Raw genomic sequence first — 26,819 nt, forward strand, 5'->3', positions numbered from 1 at the left:
GATTTACCTTTTGGTTTTGTTTCTAAGTTCTTGGCATGCCTGTTGATTTGTTAGAGATTTGTTTTTATGCCATAGCTCCCAAGCCTTAGCCCTCATTTTTAGTAATGATCTAGTTTCTTTTGTTAACCATGGGGTATAGTCAGATTATATTCTTAATGTCCTAGGAGGTGCTAGTTTGTTTAATATGTCGAGGAAGGTGGAGCTGAAATACTCTATGGCAGCCTCTAGGGGAAATACTTCACTGGAGCCCAGTTACAGTGTTTGAAGTTGGATATAAAGGCTTTAGGGCTGAAATTTCTTTTATTTCATATTTGGTGGTAAATTGTGCTTCAGTGGATTAATACGTTGCCTAAGGAAAGTGATCACTTAGGTTACATAGGAGACAGCCAGAGTGTAGAGAGAGGGCAGGTCTGCTAGTTAGAATCCAGTCAAGGATAGACTGCCTTGTGAAGTTTTGATATCTCTAGTGGGAGCTTATATCATTTGGGTAAAGCCGTGAAGGTTAATATGATTAGTAGGGTTTTGGGAGTTACAGGTAAACCGATTGATGTTAAAGTCGTTTTTGTATTTAAGTTACCTGTAACACATTGCACTTGTTACCTGGCACTTGCTCACTAAAGCAATTATAAGTCAGCACTAAAAATTAAAAGCACTACACCCTCGCTCCCCATTGGCCCTTGTTTTCAATTATAAAGGAATTCCCAATATTATTCTAGCATGTCCAAAGGTCAGTTGTCAATCTTCTCTCCGGTCCAGCTGGTGAATATGGGAATCTTGAGGCAATGTTACAACTGCCTCATGTACACAGACAACCCTCTCCTCCTCCCAACAAATTCCAACACATGTGAGAGATGCAACCATATAGCCAAACTGGAGGCTAAGCTCTCTCAACTCAGTACTGGCATAACCAGTCAGGAGGAAAAGGAAACCACACTCACTACAATTCCAGTCTCACAAAGACCTACCACGACAGAAAACCAAACACATAATCACAGAAAAACATACTCGGAGGCTCTAAATAAAGATCTGCCTAAGCAGCAGAGACCTCCAAAGCAGGCACCCAAGCAACCGCTACCCCAAAACAAAACACATGCAACACATATCTCACAAAGCCAGTGTGCCGAACAGTCACAGCCCTTAAGGCTAAACAACACACCTGATACACTTGTAATAGGTGACTCTATCGTCAGGCACACTGACGTCCCGCTCGCCAGGCTGAACAAGGAGAAGGTCACGGTGAGCAGCCTGTCTGGTGCTAGGATCCACCACATAACACAAGCACTCAGGTCACTCCAAGGCAAGTACAAATATGACTCAGTCATTGTCCATGCTGGTGTGAATGACCTGAAACGTACCTCCCTGGACTACATGAAAAGAGACATAGAGGAGCTCTCCGAGCATGTAGCCCAGGCTGGTATGACCCTGACCTTGAGTAGCATCTTACCCTCACCAAGAATGATGCCACAATATCAAGACAAGATGATCAATTTCAACAATTGGCTTAAGTATTGGTGTCATTCAAAGGGGATCCAATGCCTGTCAGCTTGGGATGATATGCACGACAAGCCACGATGCTTTGCTAGGGATGGCTTGCACCTGTCACCCCTGGGCTTTCGGATATTGGCAAAGGCTCTTGCTACCCCCATAGTGCCTTTTTTAGGCAAGGCTCAAAAGACAAACCCACCTCCATAGGTATCACAAGGGATAAGAAACTAAGAGTAATGCTACTCAACGCCAGAAGTCTAAACCTCAAGATGCATGCACTAAACTCTCCTTAGCATGGAGAATATCGATATCTGTGCAGTAACAGAAACCTGGTTCAGGACTCGAGAGCACCCCAGCACTACCAGGTTATACCTCATACCATGCTTTTCGCCTCAAAACTTGGACGAACCACAAAAGGAGGGGGAGTATCGATATTCATCAAAGATACCCACACCTCCAGGTTAGTGGCAAAGCACGAAGCATCAGAGACTATCCATGTGCAACTAACAGTGGGTAAAACTGCCTTCCAGTTTATAGCCTGCTACAGACCACCCTCCCAAACCCAGGAACCCCACTCGGCCTTCCTGAGAACACTGGAAAATATGAAGGTCTCTCCGAACACCATTATATTGGGCGACTTCAACTACCCAAACATAGATTGGGAGCATTACTCTAGCTCCAACACCCTTGCCCAAAGGTTCCTAGAATTCATAAACTCAAATGCTATGGAACAACTTGTTACCACTCCCACAAGAGGGGAAAACATACTGGACCTGATCATCACCAACATGGGGACTCTATGCTCCAGACCAGAAGTGTATCCCTCACTGGTAAGATCAGACCATAAACTGATCTCACTGGATATTCACATCCCGACCCCACCCCCTGCCCAGAAAACCACAGTGAAAAACTTCTCTAAAGCAAATTTCACACTCCTCAAAACCAAGGTGGAATCCTTCAAAGACCCTGGGCCTGTGGAAAATATGGCCCAGACCGCAGAATCCTTTATAAATGCATTCTATGAACACCTTCAGGAATGCATGGATCATGCAATCCCAAATAAAACCAAGACCCAATCCTCCAAAGGCAGACGACCTGTCTGGTGGACCTCAGCCATAAACAAACTATACAATAGAAGGAGGAAGCTAGTACATGATAGAGCAAAATCCCAAAAAGGGAAGGCATCTGTGATCAGTATTAGCAAAAAACTACGGGCACACATAAAATCGTCAAAGGCCAGCTTCGAGAGAAAAATTGCACAGGACACTAAGGATAATCACAAGGCTTTCTTTAGTTATGTTAGGAACCTGGGTGGGAATTCCCAGATATGCTCAGAATTAGTCCAAAATGACAAAAAATACACCAAAACCACAGACATTGCCAACATCCTAGCTGACAGGTTCAGCGCAAACTCCCCACCAAAAGGGCAAATATCTATCCCAGCAGAGTGCTGCCCCCCTGACATCTCAGGTGCTCAGGTGGGGGCCGCCCTCTCCAAAGCAAAAAACACAGCATCAATGGGACCAGACGGTGTCCCAGGCTGCGTCCTACATGAACTCCAAGAAGAGCTAAACCCAAACATAAAACTACTGTTCAATCTCAGCCTTACTACAGGATATGTACCCAAAGAGTGGCGTACAGCAACAGTGGTCCCTCTCCACAAAGGTGGTGCCTCAATGGACCCTGGAAACTATCGCCCCATAAGCCTGACTAGCTTGGTCTGCAAAGCTATGGAAAGGATCATCATGGACCTCATAAATAAAGATATTGGGGACCTACAGACACTGGATCCTACCCAGTTCAGCTTTGTTAAAGGCAGATCCTGCCTCTTAAACCTGGTTGACTTCTTTGAAACAGTCACCAAGGCCATTGACGAAGGGAAGGTGGTCCACACAGCCTATCTGGACCTCGCAAAAGCCTTTGATACAATACCCCACTCGGGCATTATAGATAAGCTCACCAGCTTAAATATAAACCCCTATGTCACTAGATGGGTTGCAAACTGGCTCAAGGACAGAACCCACATGGTTAGAATTGCTGGAGCCATGTCAGACTCCAAACCAGTTACAAGTGGCATCCCTCAAGGCTCAGTCCTGGGACCTCTCTTGTTTGGTATATATTTCTCGGAGGTACAGGCCAACACGGAAGGACTGTGGCTGACCAAGTTCGCAGATGACTGCAAACTGGGCGCCATAATCAACTCTCCAGCTGACACAAGCATCTTCCAAAAGGGCCTCATAAAAACAGACAACTGGTGCCAGAGCCATGGCCTCAAGCTAAACACCAAAAAGTGTATAGTCATCCCCTTTGGCAAAAACAAAGTGCCCACAAATTACCACATAGGTGGTAATCCATTAAGTACAGAAGAAGTAATTTGGGACCTGGGGACCCAAGTTGATAGCAATCTCTCATTTGACAACCACGTGGCCAAAGTGGTTAGAAAACCATTTTATATAGCCCACCTAATCATGAAGGGATTCACATCTAGATTAGGGGAGGTCATCGTGCCTCTTTACTCATCCCTCATCAGACCCATAATCGAGTACAATGCCCCTTTTGGGATGTACCTTACCAAACACCTGCAGCAACTGGAAAGACCCCAAAAGTACCTCACCAAGAGGATCAAAGGGCTCAAACAGATGCCATATGCTGCCTGGTTAAAGAAACTCCAGCTCTACTCAGTGGCATACCGCCTGCTCAGAGGTGACCTGTGCCTGATGTATAAGGCCATGTCCAACCTGGAATTAAGGGACATGCTGCACCTCAAAAAAATCCAAATCCCATCGAGCTACACGCTCGAGAGACTTGAACCTCAGCACGGAAATAAATAGGACATGCTGGAGGGACAGATTCATAACCCAGAGGCTCCCTTCACTCTGGAATAAAATCCCAGGCCAGGTTAGGCAAAGTCTCTCACTGACTCTCTTCAAGAGGAATCTTGATGAGTGGATGGGAGATCATAGGTTTACCCCGGGTATCACTTCTGTGTCACTGTTAGACAGAGGCACAGTATACTAACCTCAAAAAAGGGCATAGCAATATTAATTTAAAATGTGTGGCGAAAGCCAAACATACTCTGGCTAGGCTTATAGATGCCCTAAGGCAGATAGTCTAGTATGAACCTATGAACCTATGAACCTATGAACCTATAGTGATTGTTTCCTGAGGCAGAGATTTTGATGTCCAGTAGAGGATGTGTTCTAAAGTGGGAAGGTTACTATCGGGTGGTGTATAGGTTCCGACTACATTTAAGTATTTCTTGCAATCGATTTTCAGTTTAATAAAAACATTTCTGCATTATTGAAATCAGGGGAATTTTGATCTAGGAATTCTAGAATGAGGTTATTTTTAAATAGTATGGCTATTCCACCTCCTCTTTTGCTCTTTCTGTCTACCCTGTGTATGTTATATCCTGGAGGAATGATTTCACTGTTGCTAATGTCTGACTTTAGCCAAGTTTCATTAATTAGAGCAATGTCTGGTGAATAGGGTGAGAGGGTTGCATGGAGTTCCTGCATTTTGTTTACAATACTTCTAAGGTTATATTTAATTGTAGTAGATCGCTTCAGTTATGGGGGAGGCTAAATACACTTTGGGGCTGTATGGTGGGTTGGAGACAGAGATGGGCTGAGTTAGTTTTGGGGCCATAGTTTGTGTGGATATCACCACTAAGATTAAGTTGGGCTGCTATGTGTATAAGGGTGTTGCGAAATTTAGTTATGACCTTATCATACTTCAGGGAGATGTGAGGAGAAGTATATTGAGAGAGAATAGTATAGGTAGCTTGATTAATGTATGTAATATTCATAGATTCATTCATAGATCCATAGATTAGTACTAGGCTAACTGCCCTTGCAAACCATTTTAAGCCTAGACAATTACTTCTTGTGAGACTCAAACTCTGCACCTTGTAAGGCAAACACCTCAACCATTAGGCCACCCTCCCAACTATAGATCACAATGCTTGTGGGTTTTATTTGTGGTGGATAGGGGAAAGGAGTAATGGGGGAGGCTGATGGAATGCTTAGGTGAATATGGTAAGAGGTTAGATGAGCAGCTATTGAGTGCATTAAGAATGTTGTAGTGTATAAGGGTAGCATAGTGCTATAGTAAAGGTATTTTATAGTATTATTAATTAAAGTATTTTTGTAGTGTAAATGTGATTGAGAGGAAAATGACTGTTGCTCATCTTGGTAGCTGTGTCTGCTTAAAGTATTTAGATTAATAAGGGGGATTCTTACCAGTTAATATGTTTGTAAGATGATAATAAAATTGAATGCGAGGAGGGTGGGGGATTTAGAGGGAGGGTAGGCTTTGATAATTAAGAGTAATGTAATAGAGGAGAAACTATGCATGTGATTGGTTAATGGTGAGTGTGAGAGTGGTTTGCTGAAAATAAATGTAGGTATATTGGGGGTGCGTGAGAAACCAGAATAATAAAATAATGTCAACTATCTCAAACAGACTCCCAGAACTCAGTGTGTAAGTTATAACTACAGAATATTGAACAAGCCATGGAAAGCTAACAATGTTTTGGAAATGCATTTTTTCTGACCACTCTCACATGCCATAATTAGCTTTATTCTGCAAAGACAGAAAAAAGGAGACTGTTCTTCGTGTTTTACTATTGCAGTCATAACATTTGGGTTATCTGCCTGCAGGTAGCCCTCAGCCAGCCTGAATACCAGAGTCTTGGATTGCTGCATTGGATGCTGTCTCTTCTTCCATGACGTCAGGTCATCAGGGGTATAAAACATGCAGCCAACACCATTACGTCAGTCTTTCTTGCCGTGCAGTGCCTGAAGCAGAAGCAGTTTGCAAGTGCCAGTCGGCCGACTCCTGAAATTTTCATTTTCGAGTTTCAGAACTGAAGTCTTCATAAAAAGATAAGTACCCTGTTGGGGATTCTTTTTCTTACTCCATCCAATATCAGTAAAAGTTAATAATAGTCTTACCTGTGGAAAGCAAATACCTCATAAAGATTTTTGTCCATACTGCATTCCTTGCTTAGGCCCAAACCACGATGTACCTCGCTGTTGGTTTTGTGCCTTGTTCAATCCCCGAACTATTCTTCATTGGGCTATTTTTGCAGCAAATTATTTTGGTACTCGGTATCAGTACTCCGAAATGGCTTTGTTAAGCCATCCAACTACCGATCTTCTGAAAAAACATAAAGATAAAGACAGAGACAGGCCGCATAGGTCCAAAACTGCTGACGACACTTCTGTTAAACTAGTCGCCAGTCCTCCGGTACTCATTGAGGTGCTTTCTCAGCCCCTGATACCTGCCACTTCAGATTCACAGGCCACTACTGAGACCCATTTGGAGTCCAGTATGTCGCGAGATGCTTCTTCGACTATGGAACCTGCAGATGTCTCTACCTTGGATGGGTCCGGAGCCACTGTGCAGGCTCCGGCTTCTGAGGGTGTATTCAGGCCTACAGATTTGCATGTTAAACCGACGCCATCTTCTTAATCTAGGCCTAAAACTTGCTCCACTCCTAGAAAACCAATGTCTTAACTGCATGCTCAGGCCCATATGCCTAAAAAACAAATGCTTAGAATGGCTGAAGACCTTATTACTTTAATTAGGGGAAGCCACCCTTTTCCCTCTAAGAGAACTAGAACTGATTTCCTTCTGATTCTTCTGATCAGCAATCTGATTCTACTGTTCTTTCTGATTACCAGGATTTGCCCTTATCTACCTATGAGGATACTGATGCAGAGGACTCCATTCCCTCTGATTCTACTCCAGAAGATTTTTCTTTTGGTGAAACCTTGCACACTCTTTGGGAGCATTTCCACTGGGAAAGCCAGGATTACTCTGATTCCAAAAAGAGGCTTAGGGAATTCTTACTCCTTCCTCAACACAGGCCTTTAGCTATCCCTCCTGTTCTGGACATTGTAGATGATACTTTCTTGGAATCTAGCCTTTCCCCAGACACTTTAGCTCCAGTTCCCAGAAAACCTGACAGGTATTACAGATTACCTGATTCTCACAAGTTCCTATTCAAGAATCCTACTGCGGTTCCAGAGACCATTTCCCAAGGACCAAAAGACATTAAGGCTACTGCTGCCAAAAACCCTACCCCTTCTGATAGATATTTAACAGCCTTGGACAGATGGGGTAAGAAAGTATACACTTCTGCCACTTTAGCCATTAGGGCTTTAAATTGTCAGTTTCATATGTTAAAGTACCAGCAGCATATTATGGGACTACTTAAACAGAAAATTATGTTGATTCCTTGACTGTGCTGAACACAAAGTATTACAGGATTTAATGCATTCTGCTGAACAGGTTGGTAAACATACTTTGCAATGTGGGTTTGACTCTTTAGAAGCATCTTGCAGGGCTGCTGCCACTGGGTCTGCACTTAGAAGGCATGCTTGGTTTAAGGAGCAAAACTTGCCAGATCATGTTAAAGATAAATTACTGGATGCTCCCTTAAACCAAGTCCACCTGTTTGGCAACAAAGCAGAAGAAGTTCTCAAAAGGATGGAGGAAAAAGCTAAATCTATGCAAACTGTTAAAGATTTCCTACAAGTACAGCCTATCAGATTTAGTAGACATTGGCCTTCTAAGAACTGGTCTTTTCCAGTTTCTTCCAGACTCTCAGTCCAAACGCAGGAACAGCAGACCACCTAGGTTACAGTCTCAGACTGAGCACAGGTCTAAGCAGTGGGAGGCTCCCACTTCCAAAGCAGGGAACAGTAAACTACCCCCTTATGGAAAAATGGCACAATAACTTAACCTTAACCCTCCCAAGTCCTGCTCATCTGCCTGCTCCCTTAGGAGGAAAGCTCGCCTTGCATCTAAAAAATTGAGAACTCATTACCCAGGACAAATGGGTTTTGAATATAGTTTCCCAAGGATACAGATTCCACTCCCTACCAACCGCAAACAGTTGGCCAGATCTACCCCCAAATCAGTGGGCGGAGGCCCAACAGCAGGTTCTCTCTCTTCTAAGTATCAGGACTATTCAACTTGTCCTAGCAGAATGAAGGGGACAAGGTTTTTATTCAAAACTTTTCCTGGTACCCAGAAAAGACAGCTCATGGCATCCTATCCTGGACCTCTCTATTCTGAGCACCTTTCTGGTAATCCCAAAATTCAAAATTCTAACACTTCAACAGCTGCTTCCTATGCTGGGTAAAGATGCCTGGCAGGCAACCTTAGACTTAAAGGAAGCTTACCTGCACATCCCAATAAGGGAATCTTGCAGAAAATACCTACGCTTCAGGCAGGCTCCATGCACTATCAGTTCTCTGCACTTCCCCTTGGCTTATCTACAGTGCCCAGGGTATTCACAAAGTGTCTAGCTCCAGCCATTGCATTTTGAAGGCAGAAAAATATTCAAATATACCCATACTTGGACGATTGTCTGATTCAGGCAGAAAGCCAGGACTTGCTATTACAACATCTGGCATTTGTAAAGAAGCTTCTAACCTCTCTGGGGTACACCATAAACAAAAAGAAATCTCACCTGGTATCCTGCCAACAGATTGTATTCCTGGGAGCAAGCTTGAACACAACTTCCCAGATGGCTTTCCTCACTCCAGAGAAACAGGTTTATCTGACAACCTGCTTCAAACTATTGGCCACAAAGACCCAGCTATCTGCAAGGAAAATTCTGCAAGCCCCTGGGGTTCATGGCCTCTTGCATACTACTAATTTCATATGCAAGACTGCATATCAGGAAACTACAATGGTATCTAAAAAGCCTATGGTGTCAACATTCTCAGGACCTGGAATCAATGATTCCTATCATTCCTTGTATAAAGACAGAGTTCCTTTGGTGGGCAGAGGCCTGCTACCACATCAAGAGGCTCCCTTTCACTCTATCCCCTGCTGCCCAAACCCTAATAACAGACGCATCAGACTATGCATCGGGGCTCACTTGGCAAGGCAGTGCATTCAGGGCAAATGTAACCCAAGACAGATGCACCTGTATATCGACCAAAAAGAAATGTTAGCTGTACAGAATTCCTTGACAGCCTTCAAAGACCGCATTCTTCCAGGACAACTATTGGTAAAGACAGACGACACCACAGTTATGTGATACATAAACAAGCAGGGGGAACTCACTCGTACCCTCTCTGCAGACTAGCTGTGGCTCTGTGGAATACAGCTTTGAGCTTCCAAGTGCACCTACAAGCTCAGTTCCTGCCAGGCAAGCTAAATTCACTGGCAGACGACTTAAGCAGAAATCTCATGGACCCACACGAATGGAAACTGGAATCAAAAATATTCAACCTCTTGAGGAGCAAATGGGGAACCCCAGAGATAGACCTCTTTGCCTCCCCTCAGAACTACCAATTGGACAAATTCTGCACAAAGACTGAAGCTTGGAAAGTGGATGCCTTGTCCTTTACCTGGGAAAGCCTCTCAGTTTATGCCTTTCCCCCTCTGCCTCTCCTCTTGAAGGTTCTGCTAAAGATCAAACAGGACAAGCCAAGGACAATGCTAATTGCACCAGACTGGCCACACCAGCAATGGTGCCCCCTCTTGCACAGTATGACACTGCTGGAACCATGGAACCTGCCTCAGACCCCTTCCCTGCTGTCCCAGCAGGAGGGCCAGATTCTGCAACCTCAGCTTCAAACCCTGAGCCTTGCAGCCTGGCTAATTCCTTGAGCTCTCCAATAGCATCCCTCAGTAAGCAGGTGCTAGATGTCATTCTGGAGGCAAGGAGGCCTAGTACTAGAAAATCCTATGCTGAAAAGTGGAAAAGATACTGTTTCTGGAGCCGGGCTCAGGGGATGGGCACAACGGTGCCCAGCTTACCTCATATTCTTCAGTACTTAACAGAAATGCTCCACAAGGGCCTATCCTTCTTGTCAATTAAAATTCATGCCTCTGCCATTTCAGCTCATTGTAATACTGAGCCACCCCTCTTCTCTCACCTTCTGCTAAAACAATTCCTTAGAGGGGCAAAAAATTTAAGACCACCCAGGAGAGCCCCTACTCCAGCCTGGGACCTTAACTTTGTATTGGAAAAGCTCACTCTCCCTCCTTTTGAGCCAGCTGCAACAGCAGAGTTGAAATTCCTTTCTTAGAAAACAGCCTTCCTTCTAGCCATCACTTCAGCAAGAAGACTGTCTGAATTACAGGCCCTCATGGCAGTGGAACCCTTCACTATCTTCCATGCAGACAGGGTTTCCCTCAGGACCAATCCTTTCTTTATGCCCACGGTGGTGTCTAGTGTGGCCCTTAATTAGTCCATTCACTTGCCTACTTTCTTCTCTAATCCACAAAACAAAGGAGAACAAATACTGCACTCTTTGGACGTGCACAGACAACTTAGGTTCTATTTGAACAGAACTAAGCCTCTCAGAAAACATGAACAGCTGCTAGTTGGCTTTGCTGCAGGGGCAGAGGGGAAGGCCATTTCAAAGCAAACCATTTCCAAATGGATAGCCCATTGCATTTATTTCTGCTACAAGCACCATGGAAAACCTACCCCACAGGGGATAAGATCACATTCCAGCAGGGCTGCATCTACCTCTGCAGCTTTTCTCAGAGGAGTCCCTACCAGGGATATCCTAGAAGCTGCTACCTGGAGCTCAGTACATACCTTCATCAAGAATTACCACATGCCTATTTTTTTCTAAAACCAGAGCTGGGCTTGCCACTGCAGTTTTGCAGAGCTTAATAGCTGGCCCTAATGCTCTCTAACTTCCTCCTCCCTTCCTTAGCTTTAGGAATCAACCCAAATGTGATGACTGCAACAGTGAAACATGAAGAACATATCACAGTTGTGTATACTTACCATAAATGTAGATGTTTGAGTGTATTCACTGTTGCAGTCCTGGTTACCTTCCCTCCAGCCCCCTGACTTCTCTTGGCTCTACCTTTCCTTCTTGTTTGGTATATTTAAGCTTTTTGGTGTATTTGATTTTTTGTTGGAGGTGTACCATAGCTTATAAATTGCTTCCCATTGTGGGGGCACCTGACATTTGGGGCAAGAAAAACTGATGTAATGGTGTCGGCTGCATGTTTTATACCCCTGATGACCTAACGTCATGGAATAAGAGACAGCATTCGACGCAGGAATCCAAGACTCTGGTATTCAGGCTGGCTAAGGGCTACCTGTAGGCAGATAACCCAAATGTGATGACTGCAACAGTGAATACACTTGAACATCTACATTTATAGTAATTGTACAGAACTGTACTTTATTGCCTCTCTGTACTCCTCCCACATTAGGCCAATAATTGAGTACATCTCCCCGTTTGGTATGTATCTCTCCAAACACCTGCACCAACTGGAAAGGCCACAGAAATACCTCACCAAGAGAATCCATGGCCTCCAATACCTGTCCTAAATGGACAGGCTCAAATTGGGCCTATATCACCAGATAAAATGTTTAGGTTATCGAACACCTAAACATCGAACTGGTAATACTGAAAGCAAAAAAAACGTGAATGGCCGATTTAATGCAGGAAAAGAATTCCCTTGGCCGTTAGCTGGATTTTGCCATTTTGTCTACTGCAGAGTGATGTCGGAGTTGGTATATTTAGTTAGGGGGGTGTGTTGGCTTTAAATTTTTTTTTGTGGCCAACGGAAGTCTTTCCCTGCGCCGTTCGTGGTTTTCAGTTTCAGTGTTACCAGTTCGATGTTTAGGTGTCGATAACTTAAACATTCGATCTGGTAATATAGACCCAGCTCAAATCACTATCGCTCTACTCTGTATAGCACAGATTACTCAGAGGTGATATGTGTCATGCCTACTAGGCAGTCTCAGACCCTGCTCTACTAGAGATGCTCCATATCCATAAGTCTAACTCTTTGTGTAGTATCTATTCAAAAGGCTTAAATCTAGTATGTGACATTAACAAAACCTGCTGGAGAGACAGGTTTGCCTCTGAGAGGCTGCCCCATCTCTGGAATACACTCCCCATACACGTCAAACAAAGTACGTCGTTGATCCTCTTCAAGCACAACCTTGATGAGTAGATGGGCAACCACACATTTTCCCAGGGGATCCACCTGTGTCCCTCACTGACAGGGGCAACAGGTGCTGATTGAGGTTACTTTTTTGGAGATAAACTCTTGGCTAGGCTTGTAAGGGCTCCAGACCCATTAGCTTAGTAATCTCCTATGATCCTATGATCCTGTAAGACTATTAAAGGAGGGTTTTATCCTTATTCTGGTAACAACTATTAAAAGAGGAGGGGGCTGAGGAACTTAGAAAATTGTATCTGTCACCCCTGGCAGTGTACTCACCAATAGTGAGAACTTAGCAAAGGCCCACCCCTGTAGCTTCTGAACCTTGAATTATCTCATTTTCTGTCTCTTCACTATCTAAAACAAAAAAAAAACTGTACCTCTTTCTACTTCATTTTGCTTTTTGCCATATTTATTACTGCATTATTCTACTGAATCACTGCTTTATTAGTGCTGTCTGTTACTGTTGTGATTTGTGAGCTATTGTTTCAAAGCAATTAACTATATTTCATTGCTATCTACTGCACTTCATTACTGTTTATTTATTTATTTTACATTTGTTTACCGGGCTAGTCTAGCTGGATATATGTCCATTTTCAGTAGAGGCCCGGGGAGAAAAGCTCCACACATAACAAAATAAGGCAGACAGCACAAGTTGTTAATAAAGACATAAAGTAAAACAGAAATATAAATCAACTCGTTAATAATATCAAGATACATTTAGAATTCAAACAGTATAAACTGAAATACAATATTCAGTTGGTTTAAAAGCAATCTTCCTAAAATAAAGGTTTTGCAAAGGAATTAGTCACATAGCTAAGAGTTAAGGCTCAGAAGGGAAGAGAAGTAGAAGGGATATGAAGAGTAATATAAAGGGGCAGAGGCAGGAGGCAAGAAGAGAAGAGAGGAATGGAAGGAAGACAGGCAAGAGGAGGTGGGAGAGAAGGTAGATGCAGGTCAGAGCATAGAACGACAGTAAGGGAAAATAAATCATGGTAGAGGCTAGTTTTAAGCAGTAAAGAAGGGTTAAAGGTAGGGAGAGGGTGGGGAGAGAGAAGTCAGCCTGGTGTACTGCAGGAACAAAGCCAGTGGTTTTGGAAGTACATTTTAATTTGTAGTTTGAAGAGAGATACGGATGAGATTAGAGTTAACTCTTTGGGCAGGGAATTCTGCATTTTACTGCATTACGTTGCTGTTTAACTGCATTTTACCACATTACGTTGCTGTTTAACTGCATTTTACCACATTACGTTGCTGTTTAACTGCATTTTACCACATTACGTTGCTGTTTAACTGCATTTTACCACATTACGTTGCTGTTTAACTGCATTTTACTGCATTACGTTGCTGCTTAACTGCATTTTACCACATTACGTTGCTGTTTAACTGCATTTTACCACATTACGTTGCTGTTTAACTGCATTTTACCACATTACGTTGCTGTTTAACTGCATTTTACCACATTACGTTGCTGTTTAACTGCATTTTATCGCATTACGTTGCTGTTTAACTGCATTTTACTGCATTACGTTGCTGTTTAACTGCATTTTACCACATTACGTTGCTGTTTAACTGCATTTTACCACATTACATTGCTGTTTAACTGCATTTTACCACATTACGTTGCTGTTTAACTGCATTTTACCACATTACGTTGCTGTTTAACTGCATTTTACCACATTACGTTGCTGTTTAACTGTATTTTTTCATACTACTTGTGCTATTCTTTTGACTTTAAGTGATTAATCTGTGCTGCATTGTGAGTTTTTTCATACTGAGTTCTTAACCTTAAATTCGAGTAGCATAGTCTCAATACAGGTCTGCTGCATCCAGAGCTTCAGATGCACAGTTTTAAATCCTTTTTGAAGTATTCTATAAGGTAACTGTTTTTTTTTCTGGAAAAAAAAAGTTCAAAGCTTATTTTCTGCCATCCCTGTTACTAGAGAAGTCTTGATACAGATTTGCTGTATTCAGGATTGTTTTGTAAATTTCTGAGTTCCACAGACAGAGGGAAGTCTTCCAGCTTATCAGTGGGAGTGGTAAGCACTATGTAGCCTATCTACCACAAGAGGAGAGGTTTCTGAAACTGTAGTTTATTGGCCGTTTGGGCAGTTTTTTCCATCCATTTCAACTTTCTCTTCTCTCTTGCAATTTAATTAGCTTATTCACCAGCATTTCATCAGGTTTTTTGTAGCAATTATTGTAGCACACATAAGTGCTATCGGCACTAGATGTCCTATAAGGAAACAGCTCCAGTACTTAGTAATGATGACCATCCCTCCGGGCATGTCTAAAGGTCAATTTCCTGTGCTTTCTCCTAGTAACCTAGTTTACTTGGGCATTCTGAGGCAGATTAGCAACTGCCTCATGTACACAGACAACCCTCTCCTCTTACCTTCCAATACTCAGACTTGTGGCAGATGCACTTATATCTCCAAACTGAAAGCCATGTACTCTCCAGCCAAGACCGGAATAGCTGGTCAAGAGGAGAAGGTCAACACCTGTACCCACCACATGGAACACATGGCCCGCCAGAATACCCACCATCGCAGCCCTCACATAAAATCACAAACCACACACCCACCTTAATGGAGGTTCTCAATAGAAATCTATCCAAAGAGGAAAGACCTCCAAGGCAGAAACACACTTGACCATCACAACACAGCACAAACCACAAAACACATAGCTCACCTACACAGTGTGCTCCTCAACCTAAGCCCCTAAGGCAAAACACCTTGCCCAATACACTAACCATAGGTGACTCAATAGTAAGGCACACTGATATCCCACTCTGTAGGATGAATAAGGAGAAGGTAACAGTCAGCTGTCTATAAGGTGCCAGAATCCAACACATAACACATGCACTCAGGTCACTCCACAACAAGGTCAAGTTTGACTCTGTCATTGTCCATGTGGGTGTGAATGACCTGAGACGCTCCTTCCTGGGCTACATGAAAAGAGAGAGGGTGGAGCTCTCGGACTGTGTGGTCCAGGCAGGTATGACTCTAGCCCTGAGCAGCATCCTACCATTACCCAGAATGATACCACAGTACAAACAGAAAATGATTGACTTCAACAATTGGCTAAGTTTCTGGTGTCATTCTAAGGGGATCCAGTATCTGTCTGCTTGGGATGACATGATTGACAGACATCGATGCTTTGCCAGAGATGGCCTGCATCTATCACCCCTAGGTTTCTGGGTACTGGCTAAGGATCTTGCCACCCCTATAATGCCTTTTTTAGGCAGTTTTCCAAAGACCAAATTACCACTATAACAGTTATAAATAAATGGAATCTGAGGGTCATGCTGCTCAGCGCTAGAAGTCTAAATCTCAAGATGCACTTGCTCGAAACACTCCTCAAAATGGGGAACATTGACATTTCTGCTGTAACAGAGACCTGGTTTAAAGCAGCAGAAAGCATTCCTGCACTACCAGGCTATAACTCATTCTACACCTTTCTGCCCTAGAACATGGACCGAAGCACCAAAGGCAATGGTGTCTCCATATTAAGAAAGGATATGCACACCTCCAGACTAGTAGCCCAGCATAGTGCATCTGAGATACACCAGGTGCAACTAACATTGAGTAAGATGGCGTTTCAGGTTGTAGCCTGCTATAGGTCCCCAACCATGTCCCAAGACTCTCACTCTGTATTCCTAAGCACCCTGGAAACTATTAAGATCCAACACAACACTCTCATACTAGGTGACTTCAACTACCCCTCCATCCACTAAGGAAACTACTCATGTACCAATGCACTGGCCCAACGCTTCCTGGAATTCATCAAGTCCAATGCCCTGGACCAGGTCATTCTTACCCCCACTAGAGGAAGGAACATCCTTGACCTGGTTATTACTAACATGGGCAACCATTGCTCTACACCAGTAGTCAATTCCTCTTTGGTTAGATATGTCCAAATACTAATCACCATGGAAATCCACATCTCACCCACATCCCCTGCAAAGGTATCCACCATAAAAACTTCTCCAAAGCTGACTTTGGACTCCTAAAAACAGAGGTGGCTAACTACACAGCACCCATGCCAATGGAAAGTAGATGCATGTCTGCAGAATGATACACCAATGCACTGTATGAATATGTACATTAATACATGGAACTAGCCATACCCAACAGAACCAAGATGCTCTCCTCCAAAAAAATGAAAGCCAGTCTGGTGGTCCTCTGCCATTAATAAACTTTACAACAGAAGGAAGAAACTGTTGCAGAAAAAGGTGAAGTCCCAAGACTGGAGAAATTCCCTTATTAGCCTCAACAAAAAATTGAGATCCCTCATCAAAACCCCCAAAGCCAGTTATGAAGGCAGAATTGCAGCAGACACTAGAAACAACCACAAAGCCTTCTATAGTTATATCAAGAATATCCATTGCTGACAGATTCAGTGCCAAATTCACCCCCCCCCCAAAGGACCAGTCTCAACACCAGAAGAATGCCTGGCACCCAACATTAATGCAGCACAGGTTAAAGCTGCATTGTCTAAGGCCAAGAATACAGCTTCTATGGGACATGATAATATCCTTGGTTGTGTTCTACATGAATTACAAAGTGAACTGGCACCACATCTCTGTGCTCTGTTTAACCACAGCCTCACCTCAGGCTTTGTCCCTACCAAATGGCGCACTGCTACAGTAATCCCTCTCCATAAAGGGGGACCGACTACAGACACTGAAATTATCGCCCCATTAGCCTGACAGCTATGGAGCGCATCATCATGGACCTAATTAACAAGGATATAGGGAATGTCCAAACTCTAGAGCTCACAAAATTTGGTTTTGTGAAAGGTAGATCATACCTACTCAACCTGGTTGACTTCTTTGAGTCAGTCACCAGAGCGGTGGATGAAGGTAAGCCAGTTCATACAGTCTACCTTGATCTGGTCGAGGCCTTTGATACCATTTCTCACTCAGGAGTTATTGATAAATTCAGCAAACTAGGCATCAACCCCTATATTGTCAGGTGGGTTGCAAACTGGCTCACAGATAGAACCCACAGTGTGAAAGTAGCAGACTCCAAGTCAGACTGCTAACCAGTCACGAGTGGAGTCCCACAGGGAACGGTCCTGGGTACTCTCCTGTTTGGCATCTACTTCTTAGAAGTTCAGGCCAACACGGAGGGACTCTGGCTGACCAACTTCGCAGACAACTGCAGGCTGGGAGCCATTATTATCTCCCCAAGTGATGCAGACATCCTACAGAAAGGCCTCACTGAGAACAATGACTGGTGTTGAAATCATGGCATTAAGCTTAATGTCAAAAAACGTGTCGTCATCCCCTTTGAGGAAAACTCAGTTTCCACTAATTACCACATTGATGGGAGCCCACTGAACACTGAAGGCATTATAAGAGATCTGGAGACACAGATTGACAGCAACCTCTTCTTCGACCACCACATTGCCATTGTGGTCAGAAAGTACTTCTATGTGGCACATCTCATTACCAAGGGTTTTGCATCCAGGAAGAAAGAGGTCATCATTTCTCTCTACTTTTCCCTCATTATACCAATCATAAAGTATAATGCCCCATTTGGCATGTACCTCACTAGACACCTGCAACAGCTGGAGAGGCCACAAAAGTACCTCACAAAGGGGATCCTAGGCCTTAAACACATGTCCTACATGGACAGACTCAAAAAACTCCATCTATTCAATGTCTCATATTGTCTACTAAAAGGCGATCTCTGCTTGACTTACAAAGCCATGTCTGACCCAGCTCTGTTAGAAATGCTACATCTAAACAAATCCCAATCCCTCCACACCACACACTCCAGAGGACCTCAACCTCATTACCACAATCAACAGACCATGCTGGAGGGACAGGTTCATAACCCAGAGACTACCCATGTTCTGGAATAGACTTCCCATACATGTCAAGTAGAGCACCTCACTAGCCCTCTTCAAGTGAAATCTTGATGAGTGGATGGGAAATAGAAAGTTCACCCTGGAGAGCACTCCAGTGGCTCTACTTGACAGAGCCACTGGGAACTAATGGCGGCACAATGCCAGGGCACTTCTATGAGCTAGGCTTGTAAAGGCCCCAGGGCCATTAGCCTAGTACACACCTATGAACCTATACTGGACACTTATTAAATGCGTTTTTATAAATTTCTCGAGGAGGTTGACCTACACTGATTTCAGAAGGTACACTTTCTCTCAAAAGTCTCTTCAGCGTACCAATCATTTCGATGCACTATACTGGCTGCAGGTACAGATGCATTGGGGAAAACTTAATTCAGAAATGAGGAGTAGCAAGCAAACTGAAAAAGACAGTGGAAGAGAAAAAATGTTAGAAGGCCACTGGAAAGAAAGGGGAAATGAAAATTTAATTTCACAACCAAAAGCTTCAGTGTTCATAAAGAAACTACACTACGGTAACCTTATCTGTAGCAGCAGTTAATTTCACAACCAAAAGCTTCAGTGTTCATACAAGAAAACTATGCTTTGGCCATCTAATCTGGAAAATAGCATTACATGCACAGTGTCTTTTATCCATAGCACAGCTTTGGATAAAGTAATTGATATGTTACACAGTAATGAAAGGTTCAACAGCTCTCTAAGGAACAATTACGTACATTTATTGATGCCTGACTAAGTGAAATACATTATTACAGACCAAGTAAGTGAAATACAGCAATGAGGCAGTGTTGCAACTGTTAACAGTCGACGATAGCAATGTAATAGAATCTGCACATACTCAGATCTACTCTAGATGGTTAATCATAAGATAACAATCCTTTCGAGCAGAAAACGATACAGTTCTTATCTATTTCTGTAGAACAATTACTTGGAGAGTGCACAATGCCAAGGGCACAGACAGCATACAGTGATATTTAAAAATGGTGCACATAGCTCATGAAATTTAAAAAAAAACTTGCTCCAGATATTAGTTGAGGGGGACTACCAAACAAGTATGGGGAAAGCTAGTTGTTGTTATAATATGTTACTACCTGGCTGCACTGTGCACAAAAAAACTAACACAAACAAAGGCTCAGAAAGGTAGGTGCTATGATGCTCTAGTTGACACTCTTAAATCAGTTTAACCAAAATAATAAAATAATATGAACTACCTCTCACAAACTTGCAGAACATAGGTTTGTAAGTTACAGCTACAGTTACAACTACAGAATCAAGTCATGGAAAGCCAACAATGTTTTAGAAATGCTTTTGTTCTGACCACTCTAACATGCCATAATTAGCTTTATTGTGTAAAGAATGTTAAGGGATGGGCTTTAGCCTTATTCTGGTAATGACTGTAAAGGGAGGGGGGGCTGAGGAACTTAGAAAGAAAATGGTACCTGTTATCCCAGGTGATGTGTGCACCATTATATGCTTATACTGGACGCTTATTTAATACATTTCCTGAGGAGGCTGACCTACAGTAATTTCTGAAGGTAGACTCTGTCTCAGAAGTGTCATAAGCATCCTGGTCACTTAGATGCACTATAATGGCAGCGGATACAGATGTATCGGGGAAGACTAAACTCAGAAATGCTGAGTAGCAAGGGACGTTGGCCAGCACACAATGCCGAGTGCACGGACAGCATACAGAGAGATTATTTCAGCGCATGATCATATTTTCTTAGCTGCTGTTAATGCAGTATTAGCAAGGAGCATTTTTACTCCTTTAGTGTTCTTGACCTCATTGTTAGACAAAGGAATTAAAGGTCTTGATTATATTCAAGTTCTTCAATGCTATATCCCACTCTATGGAGTCTAGTGCTATAAGCAGGTCTGTCACTCTGTCTCCAGTCTTTCGGAAAGTGACCTTCCTGTCAACAAAGACTGGAGCTCCCTTTCTGTTATATAAAGACCATTGTGAGACAATTGGACTGTAGTCACGAGTTGGGCATTAACTTGTTTACTGACGCCTTTGTGGTCTATTTGTGAGGGCAGTATCCTGCAGGACTGTAGGTCAGAGCTGGGAGAATGCAGCAGCTGTTAGAAGATTGGAAGATTTTTCTTTTTTCAGTTCTCAACCTTGGATGCCGACTCAGCTAGCTATAGCCTTGACTGGTTTCGAACTTTTTGCCTTGTCATTCTGGGTTCATAACTCCTAACAGGATAAATTTATATTTGAAATAGTCCAGTGCCATAGTGGAAATGATTTCCTCTAGTAGGTTGACTGAGAAGGAATGTATGACACCATAATATAGTATCTGATGTTGTCAATTTTCATTTTCTCCTCAACATGTGGGTTCAGTTCCGATCCCTCGGAACCGACTCGGCCGCTTCTACAGTTTGTGGAAACCAAAAACTCTCGAGCTCAATCCTTACCCATAATGCACCTAGTCACATTACCTCAGATATCACCTTGTGATTCAGACATGGTTACCAGATAAGTTATATCTCTTTTGTATTTCCTAATATCCTTTGCCTGTCTTATCTGTCCTCACCCTTTCCCTTCATACAAAAGTATTCTTGATACTATCACTAGTATCTCTCTCTCCTTCCTCCTATCCTTCGTCTGCTGGTGTAGATCTTCACTATCATCATTGATAGTCACCACTTTCTAAACTTTCTCCTTCTGGGTTAAAAAGAATAATTAAGTTTCTCCCTTTTGCTATTATTTAATCCTTTTCTCTGTGAGAGTGTGTCTGTTGCCTTCTTTTTTGGTAGTGTGTGTGTGTGTGTGTGTGTGTGTGTGTGTGTGTGTGTGTGTGTGTGTGTGTGTGTGTGTGTGTGTGTGTGTATATAAAGAATGGCAAATAAGGAAAAGCCTTCTAGATTTAAGCACTGTGAGAAATGTGGACATACAATTCCATACTCGGATTCTCACTTCCTTTGTATATACTGTTTGGGCCCTCTTCATTTACAGGAGGATTGCTCAATTTGTCATTCTTTCAGACACAGAGCCTTGGTTGAAAGAAAAAAATAAGTTGAGTATCAAAAGTCTTCTTCCCTCCTCATTCTGAGAGGCCGTATCTGGAGGATCACCCCTGGTGAAATCAAAGTAAAGAAGCAAGTCAGTCCGTCCCAGTCCAGTCTCTTCTTCCTCCTCAAGAGCATCTGAGAAGGCCAAGAAGAGGAGTCCTTTGGTGCCGACCTCTCCTTTGGTTCCAAGCACCAAGAGATGAAACTTTCAGTTCTGACCACTTCTTTGGAGCCAACAACCAAATTGACCAAACACTCAATCCCATCAGATTCATCAGAACCAATGACAATGACCCCAAAGAGACACGACTCTAAACCTTTTTCGGTGAAGACCAGCTTGAATCTAACACTGCCTGGTAAAGAGTTTTACTCTGTTCCAAGGACTTTTTATTCTCCTTCTATTGACCCCTTTTCTGACAGATTGCCGTTTCCCTTTTTAGAAAGGTCTAGGTCACCATCTGTTGTCTCTGCACATTCTTCCAGGAGCCTTACTGAGGATGACATGGAGAGATTGGTGAGGAAGAATCTTTGGGCTCAAGGTGTGACAGGGACACCCATGGTTCCTACCCTTTCAGGTCAGGGACCACTTCTGTCAACTTCTCATCCTTTTCTTCCTCTTCTAACTTCTCCAGAGGTTTTAGCCATTGATTCTGAGCCATCCGGTACTACCTTGTCGGTTCCTAAGATATCTTTGTCTTCGATGCCAATGATTGCGCTGAGTTCTTCAGCTCATTTGGAGTCAGGGAGCTCGCAGAGCCATAGCTTGCCTGTTGGTTCCGAGGGTTAAGGTCTGCTTGACATTTTTAGAGTCTTCCCCACATCTTGGAGCTTTGACATAGTTAAGCTCAGCCCCAGCTTCGGCCTTGGGGAGTTGTCATTGGTGCAGGAAGGGTCTATGGTTCCAGGATCTGCCCTTTTGCTTCCAGCGTCCCTCTTGTCTATCGGTGGTTCTGCCTTTGAGGCTATGGAGAGGGCCATGGCTACATCAGTCAGTAAGTTGGGCCATCCCCCCCTCGGCACGACTATCCCTGTCATTCTCATGCTCAAATCCTCAGCTATTCCCTCTGCAGGGACAGCGGGTACCTGAACTTTAGGTTACCCAGCACGGTACACCTTCCTCTTCCAAAACCTCCTCAGATCACCCCCACTGAGGAGGTCCCTAGGAAAAAGCTGTGTAACAGGAAGCACTTAGACTCCCCGGAAGAGTCCATCCTAGAAGACAAGGATTTCAAGGAAGGAGAAGGTTCCTCCAGATAACCCCCTCATGATGTCTCCTTTGGAGAAATCTTAGAAATTCTTAAGCAGAGGGGTGATTGGAAGTCCATTAACCCTTCAACTGAGGAACCCGTGTACCTGCAGGATTTTAGTACCCACCCATCTACTTCCTGGGTGTCTCCGCCACCGATGAGCTCATTGAGTTGATCTCTCAGTGGGTGTGGAAGGCTCCTGATACCATTGAGTCAATCCCCAAGAGACCAGACAAAATTGTCATGCCCCTGAGGATCAACCTTTTTAGATGAAGTGACTGACTGTGGATGCCATGGTGGTAGTGGCAGCCATGAAGAAGGAATTAGCAGAGGACAGTTCCTCTATCCATCCTCTCAACAAAGAGTATTGGAGGATGGATAAGTTTGGGAAGTGAGTTTATGCATCATCAACCTTTGTTCTACAGACTTTGAATTCCCTTTGTGCTGTGGCCATTGAATTACCTGCCCCACTTTACTAGATTGTAGAGGGACCTGATTAAAAGAACCTTCAGATACCCTCTCAGGAGCTGTTTCTGAGGTGGTCCTTGAAATGGTTATCTCCCAGATGGCCACCCTAACCTCCATATCTAATTCGTCCATGAGGCTAATTTCACATGCAGCCGAAGGAACTACTAGAGCAGTGGGTTCAGGCATTTCCATAAGGAGGCACAGCTGGATGCGCTATGTGAATTTGTGGAGCCCTTCAAATCTTTGTTCGTCAGTGCTCCTTTTGACGACTCATCCTTGTTTGACTTTAAAGTCAGAGACACACTGACCAGGTGTGAGAAAGATGATAAAACCTTTTCTGCAGTGGGCAAATGTTTTTCCACTCCGCAGAGAGCCTTTTCATGGAATCAGTGAAGCAGTGGCAAAATGGGGTTCAGAAAATCCCAAGGGTTTACCCAGGACACACATGGTGAGAGTTCCCTGGGGGCAGAAGAGTGAACTTTAATGGAAGATACCATCCCTGTGGCAGAGAAGGCCTGGCAGAATCAGGGTTTCAGAGATTTGTTCTCTGGCTAACCCTTCCAGTGCTCCTGAAAGGTCTGATTGTCCCCCTTTGAAGGCAATCGGGGGTCACTGATCCCTGCACCAGAGAGCCTGGGTACTAATCACTTCAGATACATGGGTGCAGAGGATCATTTCCAGAGGTTACATGATACACTTTTTCCTCCCCCCTCCCTCCTCAAAGAAATTCCCAGAGTCCAGTTCTGGATCTCAGCAACTTGAACAAGTCTGTTAGAAAAAACAAATTCTGGAAGGTCATGGTTCAGTCCATTATTCCCTTTCTGGGATGTTTCAGAGTTGGAGCTCTGCACAGGGAATATAGAAGGTGAACTACAATCACTGAGGTAAACTACTGATAGTTTCAGCTTCAAACTCTTTTCCTGAGCTCTGAGAATTTCCTTCCCCCGTGCTAATTGCTCAAAGGGTTGATTAGTTAGGGAGCTAGAAATAAGTCCCTGTTTAGAGATATGTTATAGCGGCAATGAGAAAGACCCTATCAGCAGTTCATTAATGTCTCTGAACCAAACTCTGATGTCAGACCTACCTGCACTAGTGTTCTTCCAATGGCCAATGTATCTCATAAGTAAAGGCCCCCCCTACATGATCTCTCTCACACACACACACACACACACACACACACACACACACACACACACACACACACACATACATATACACGTGCGCGTGAACACACACGCACAGACACACACACATAGACGTATCTACACACACACACATAGACATGTATATACACACACACACACACACATACACACACACACACACACACGCACACACACGCACACACACACACACACACACACACACACACACACACACACACACACACACACACACACACACACACACACACACACACACACACACACACACACACACACACACACACTACATTAGCATTCAGCTTCATCTGTGAGACCACTCTCTGCACTGATGGCCCCTGAGGGGGACAACCACAAAAGTAGAGCAGTCCATGAATCAGAAAGGCTTAGGGTACTGCAGAAATCTTCAGAGACAAGGCTTACACATTGTTCTAAGCCTCTATGAATCCCAGGATTTGATTACCCACGCAGGTTCTTCATTTAACTCAGAGCTGAGAGTATTAATCTTGTAAGAAGAGGGTTATGTAAAGTACTAGCTTTATAAGCACTCAAAAAAAGTGGATGAAGTCCTACTTCAAAACATTAGAACTAAATTTTAGAAAGACTTGTTCCAGTATACTTACTCCTGTATAAGGCAGCATCCTGTCTTTTAAACATTCTAGTCTTGCATTTAAAATAAAATGTAATATTTAGTATTTTTAAGAGGAAAGCAAACATATTTGAATATTTAATTGAATTATTTTACTAAGATTACTGGTTTATTTTTCTTTTAACAGGTATTGGCTTTAAATATTTGGCACTTGGTGACGTCCTCATCCTACTCACCTTCGGTCCTCTAATAGTGATGTTTGCATATTCTGTCCAGGTTGGACACATGTCCATTACACCACTGCTCTATGCAATTCCACTTGTTCTGAACACAGAGGCCATCTTACACAGCAACAACACCAGAGACATGGAGTCTGACCGCCAGGCAGGCACTGTCACCCTCTCCATCCTCATTGGACCAACTTTCTCTTACATGTTGTTTGACCTTTTGTTATTTGTACCATACATCATATTTTGTATTTTGGCATGTAATTATGCAGTTAGTATGGCTTTGCCGCTGTTTTCCTTGCCTATGGCATTTTCACTTGAGAGACAGTTTAGAACTCGGAATTATGTTAATATTCCACAAGAAACTGCCAAGCTTAATTTAGTACTTGGTCTTTCATATAGTTTTGCCATAATATTGTCTCCACCTTTGTCTGAATTATAGGATTATATATTTGAGCAATTGTTATTATTCAAAATATTCAGCAATGTTTGCTTCAGTAGTTTTATTTCCTGTCTGTCTCCTAAGTTTTAATCCTAAGTCTTTGCTAGAATATGAATACAGAACAAAAATTGCATAACTCATTTTATTTCTTATTATTACTGATGCACTGCAAATTGTAAGGATGAGGTTTATAGTTTATAGTGTATGTTTCCTGAGATTTTCCATTGAATGTGTATCTCTAGATTAGACAGCCAGTCCCTCATACAAGAATAGGGCAATAAGAGAAAAGTGAAGCAGTGAACACCTATGTTCCTGCAAAAACTTACATTAAATTTATAATGAGAGGGCTCGCCCCTTAACCAGCTGCCTATACAAGAAGAGGGCAGACATGTAGGTGTGAGGAACTGTTCCTGCAAAAACTTACATTAAATTTATAATGAGAGGTCTCGCCCCTTAACCAGCTGCCTATAGAAGAAGAGGGCAGACATGTAGGTGTGAGGAATTGAACCCAAAAGCTTCTCCTGATGTTTAATTAAACATGGGTAAGGGGTCAGCCACCCTAAATAGGGCCCATGCATGAATAGGGCAGCCCGATAAAAGTGAGGCATTAAACCTGAAAGTTTCTGTTAATTTACATAAAACCTGGAATAGGATCTAGACCCCTAAACATTTGATCCATGCAAGAACATGGCACAAGGATAGAAATAAGGAACAGAGCTTGAATACCATTATACTCAGCATCCTACAGACTGCTAAGAGGTGGCCTGTGTCGGGTATACAAGGCATCCTCTGACCCATTACTGATGGATTTACTGAACAACAGCAAGTCAAATGGCAGCAGAAATCTAGAAATCTAGAAATCTCAGTCTAGAAATCTAAACTTCTGCAACATCAACAGAACAGTTTGGAGGGGCATGTATATTTGTAGAGGAACCGATTCCTCATCTATTTAAAACAAAGTTCATCCCTGTTCATTTTCAAGCACAACTTAGATGTATGGATGTAAAACAGAAAATTTACCCCAGAGCTTCCCCCTGAACAGTTAATGGACAGAAGCAACTCCTAAATACTTTATCCCATGCATGGGTCCCCTCAAATTATCCATGGTATGATTCCACTTATTCTCATTAGGAGTAATATGTAATTATTGACCATGGGACAGGTAAGGCCAATCTGTAACCAAATGGGATAGGTTATTTTGAGTACAAAAAGAGAAAATGGCTAGGCTTAAAATGGCTCACAAGGGCAGTTAGACTAGTACTTACCTATGAACTTATGAACAGCACCCCAGTACAAGCATAGGAAGACCACGCAGGAGGAATGTCTTGAACCTGAATGCACCTGCTGAAGTTTGCATTACACCTG

General features: G+C 43.1%; 1 protein-coding gene across 1 annotated transcript in view; it reads left to right on the forward strand.

Annotated features, from left to right (window-relative positions):
* The window catches only part of LOC122794640 (ubiA prenyltransferase domain-containing protein 1-like), a 101,105-nt gene extending 74,531 nt beyond the window's left edge, over positions 1 to 26,574 (forward strand). The window contains exon 3 of the mRNA XM_044063226.1: positions 24,973 to 26,574. Within this exon, the coding sequence (XP_043919161.1) occupies positions 24,973 to 25,454 (482 nt within the window). The 3' untranslated portion in view covers positions 25,455 to 26,574. The remainder of the gene's footprint in view (positions 1 to 24,972) is intronic.
* Positions 26,575 to 26,819: the final 245 nt, after the last annotated feature.

Source organism: Protopterus annectens, chromosome 2.part1, assembly GCF_019279795.1.
Source record: "Protopterus annectens isolate FY-2018-M chromosome 2.part1, PAN1.0, whole genome shotgun sequence".
Lineage (NCBI taxonomy): Eukaryota > Metazoa > Chordata > Ceratodontiformes > Protopteridae > Protopterus > Protopterus annectens.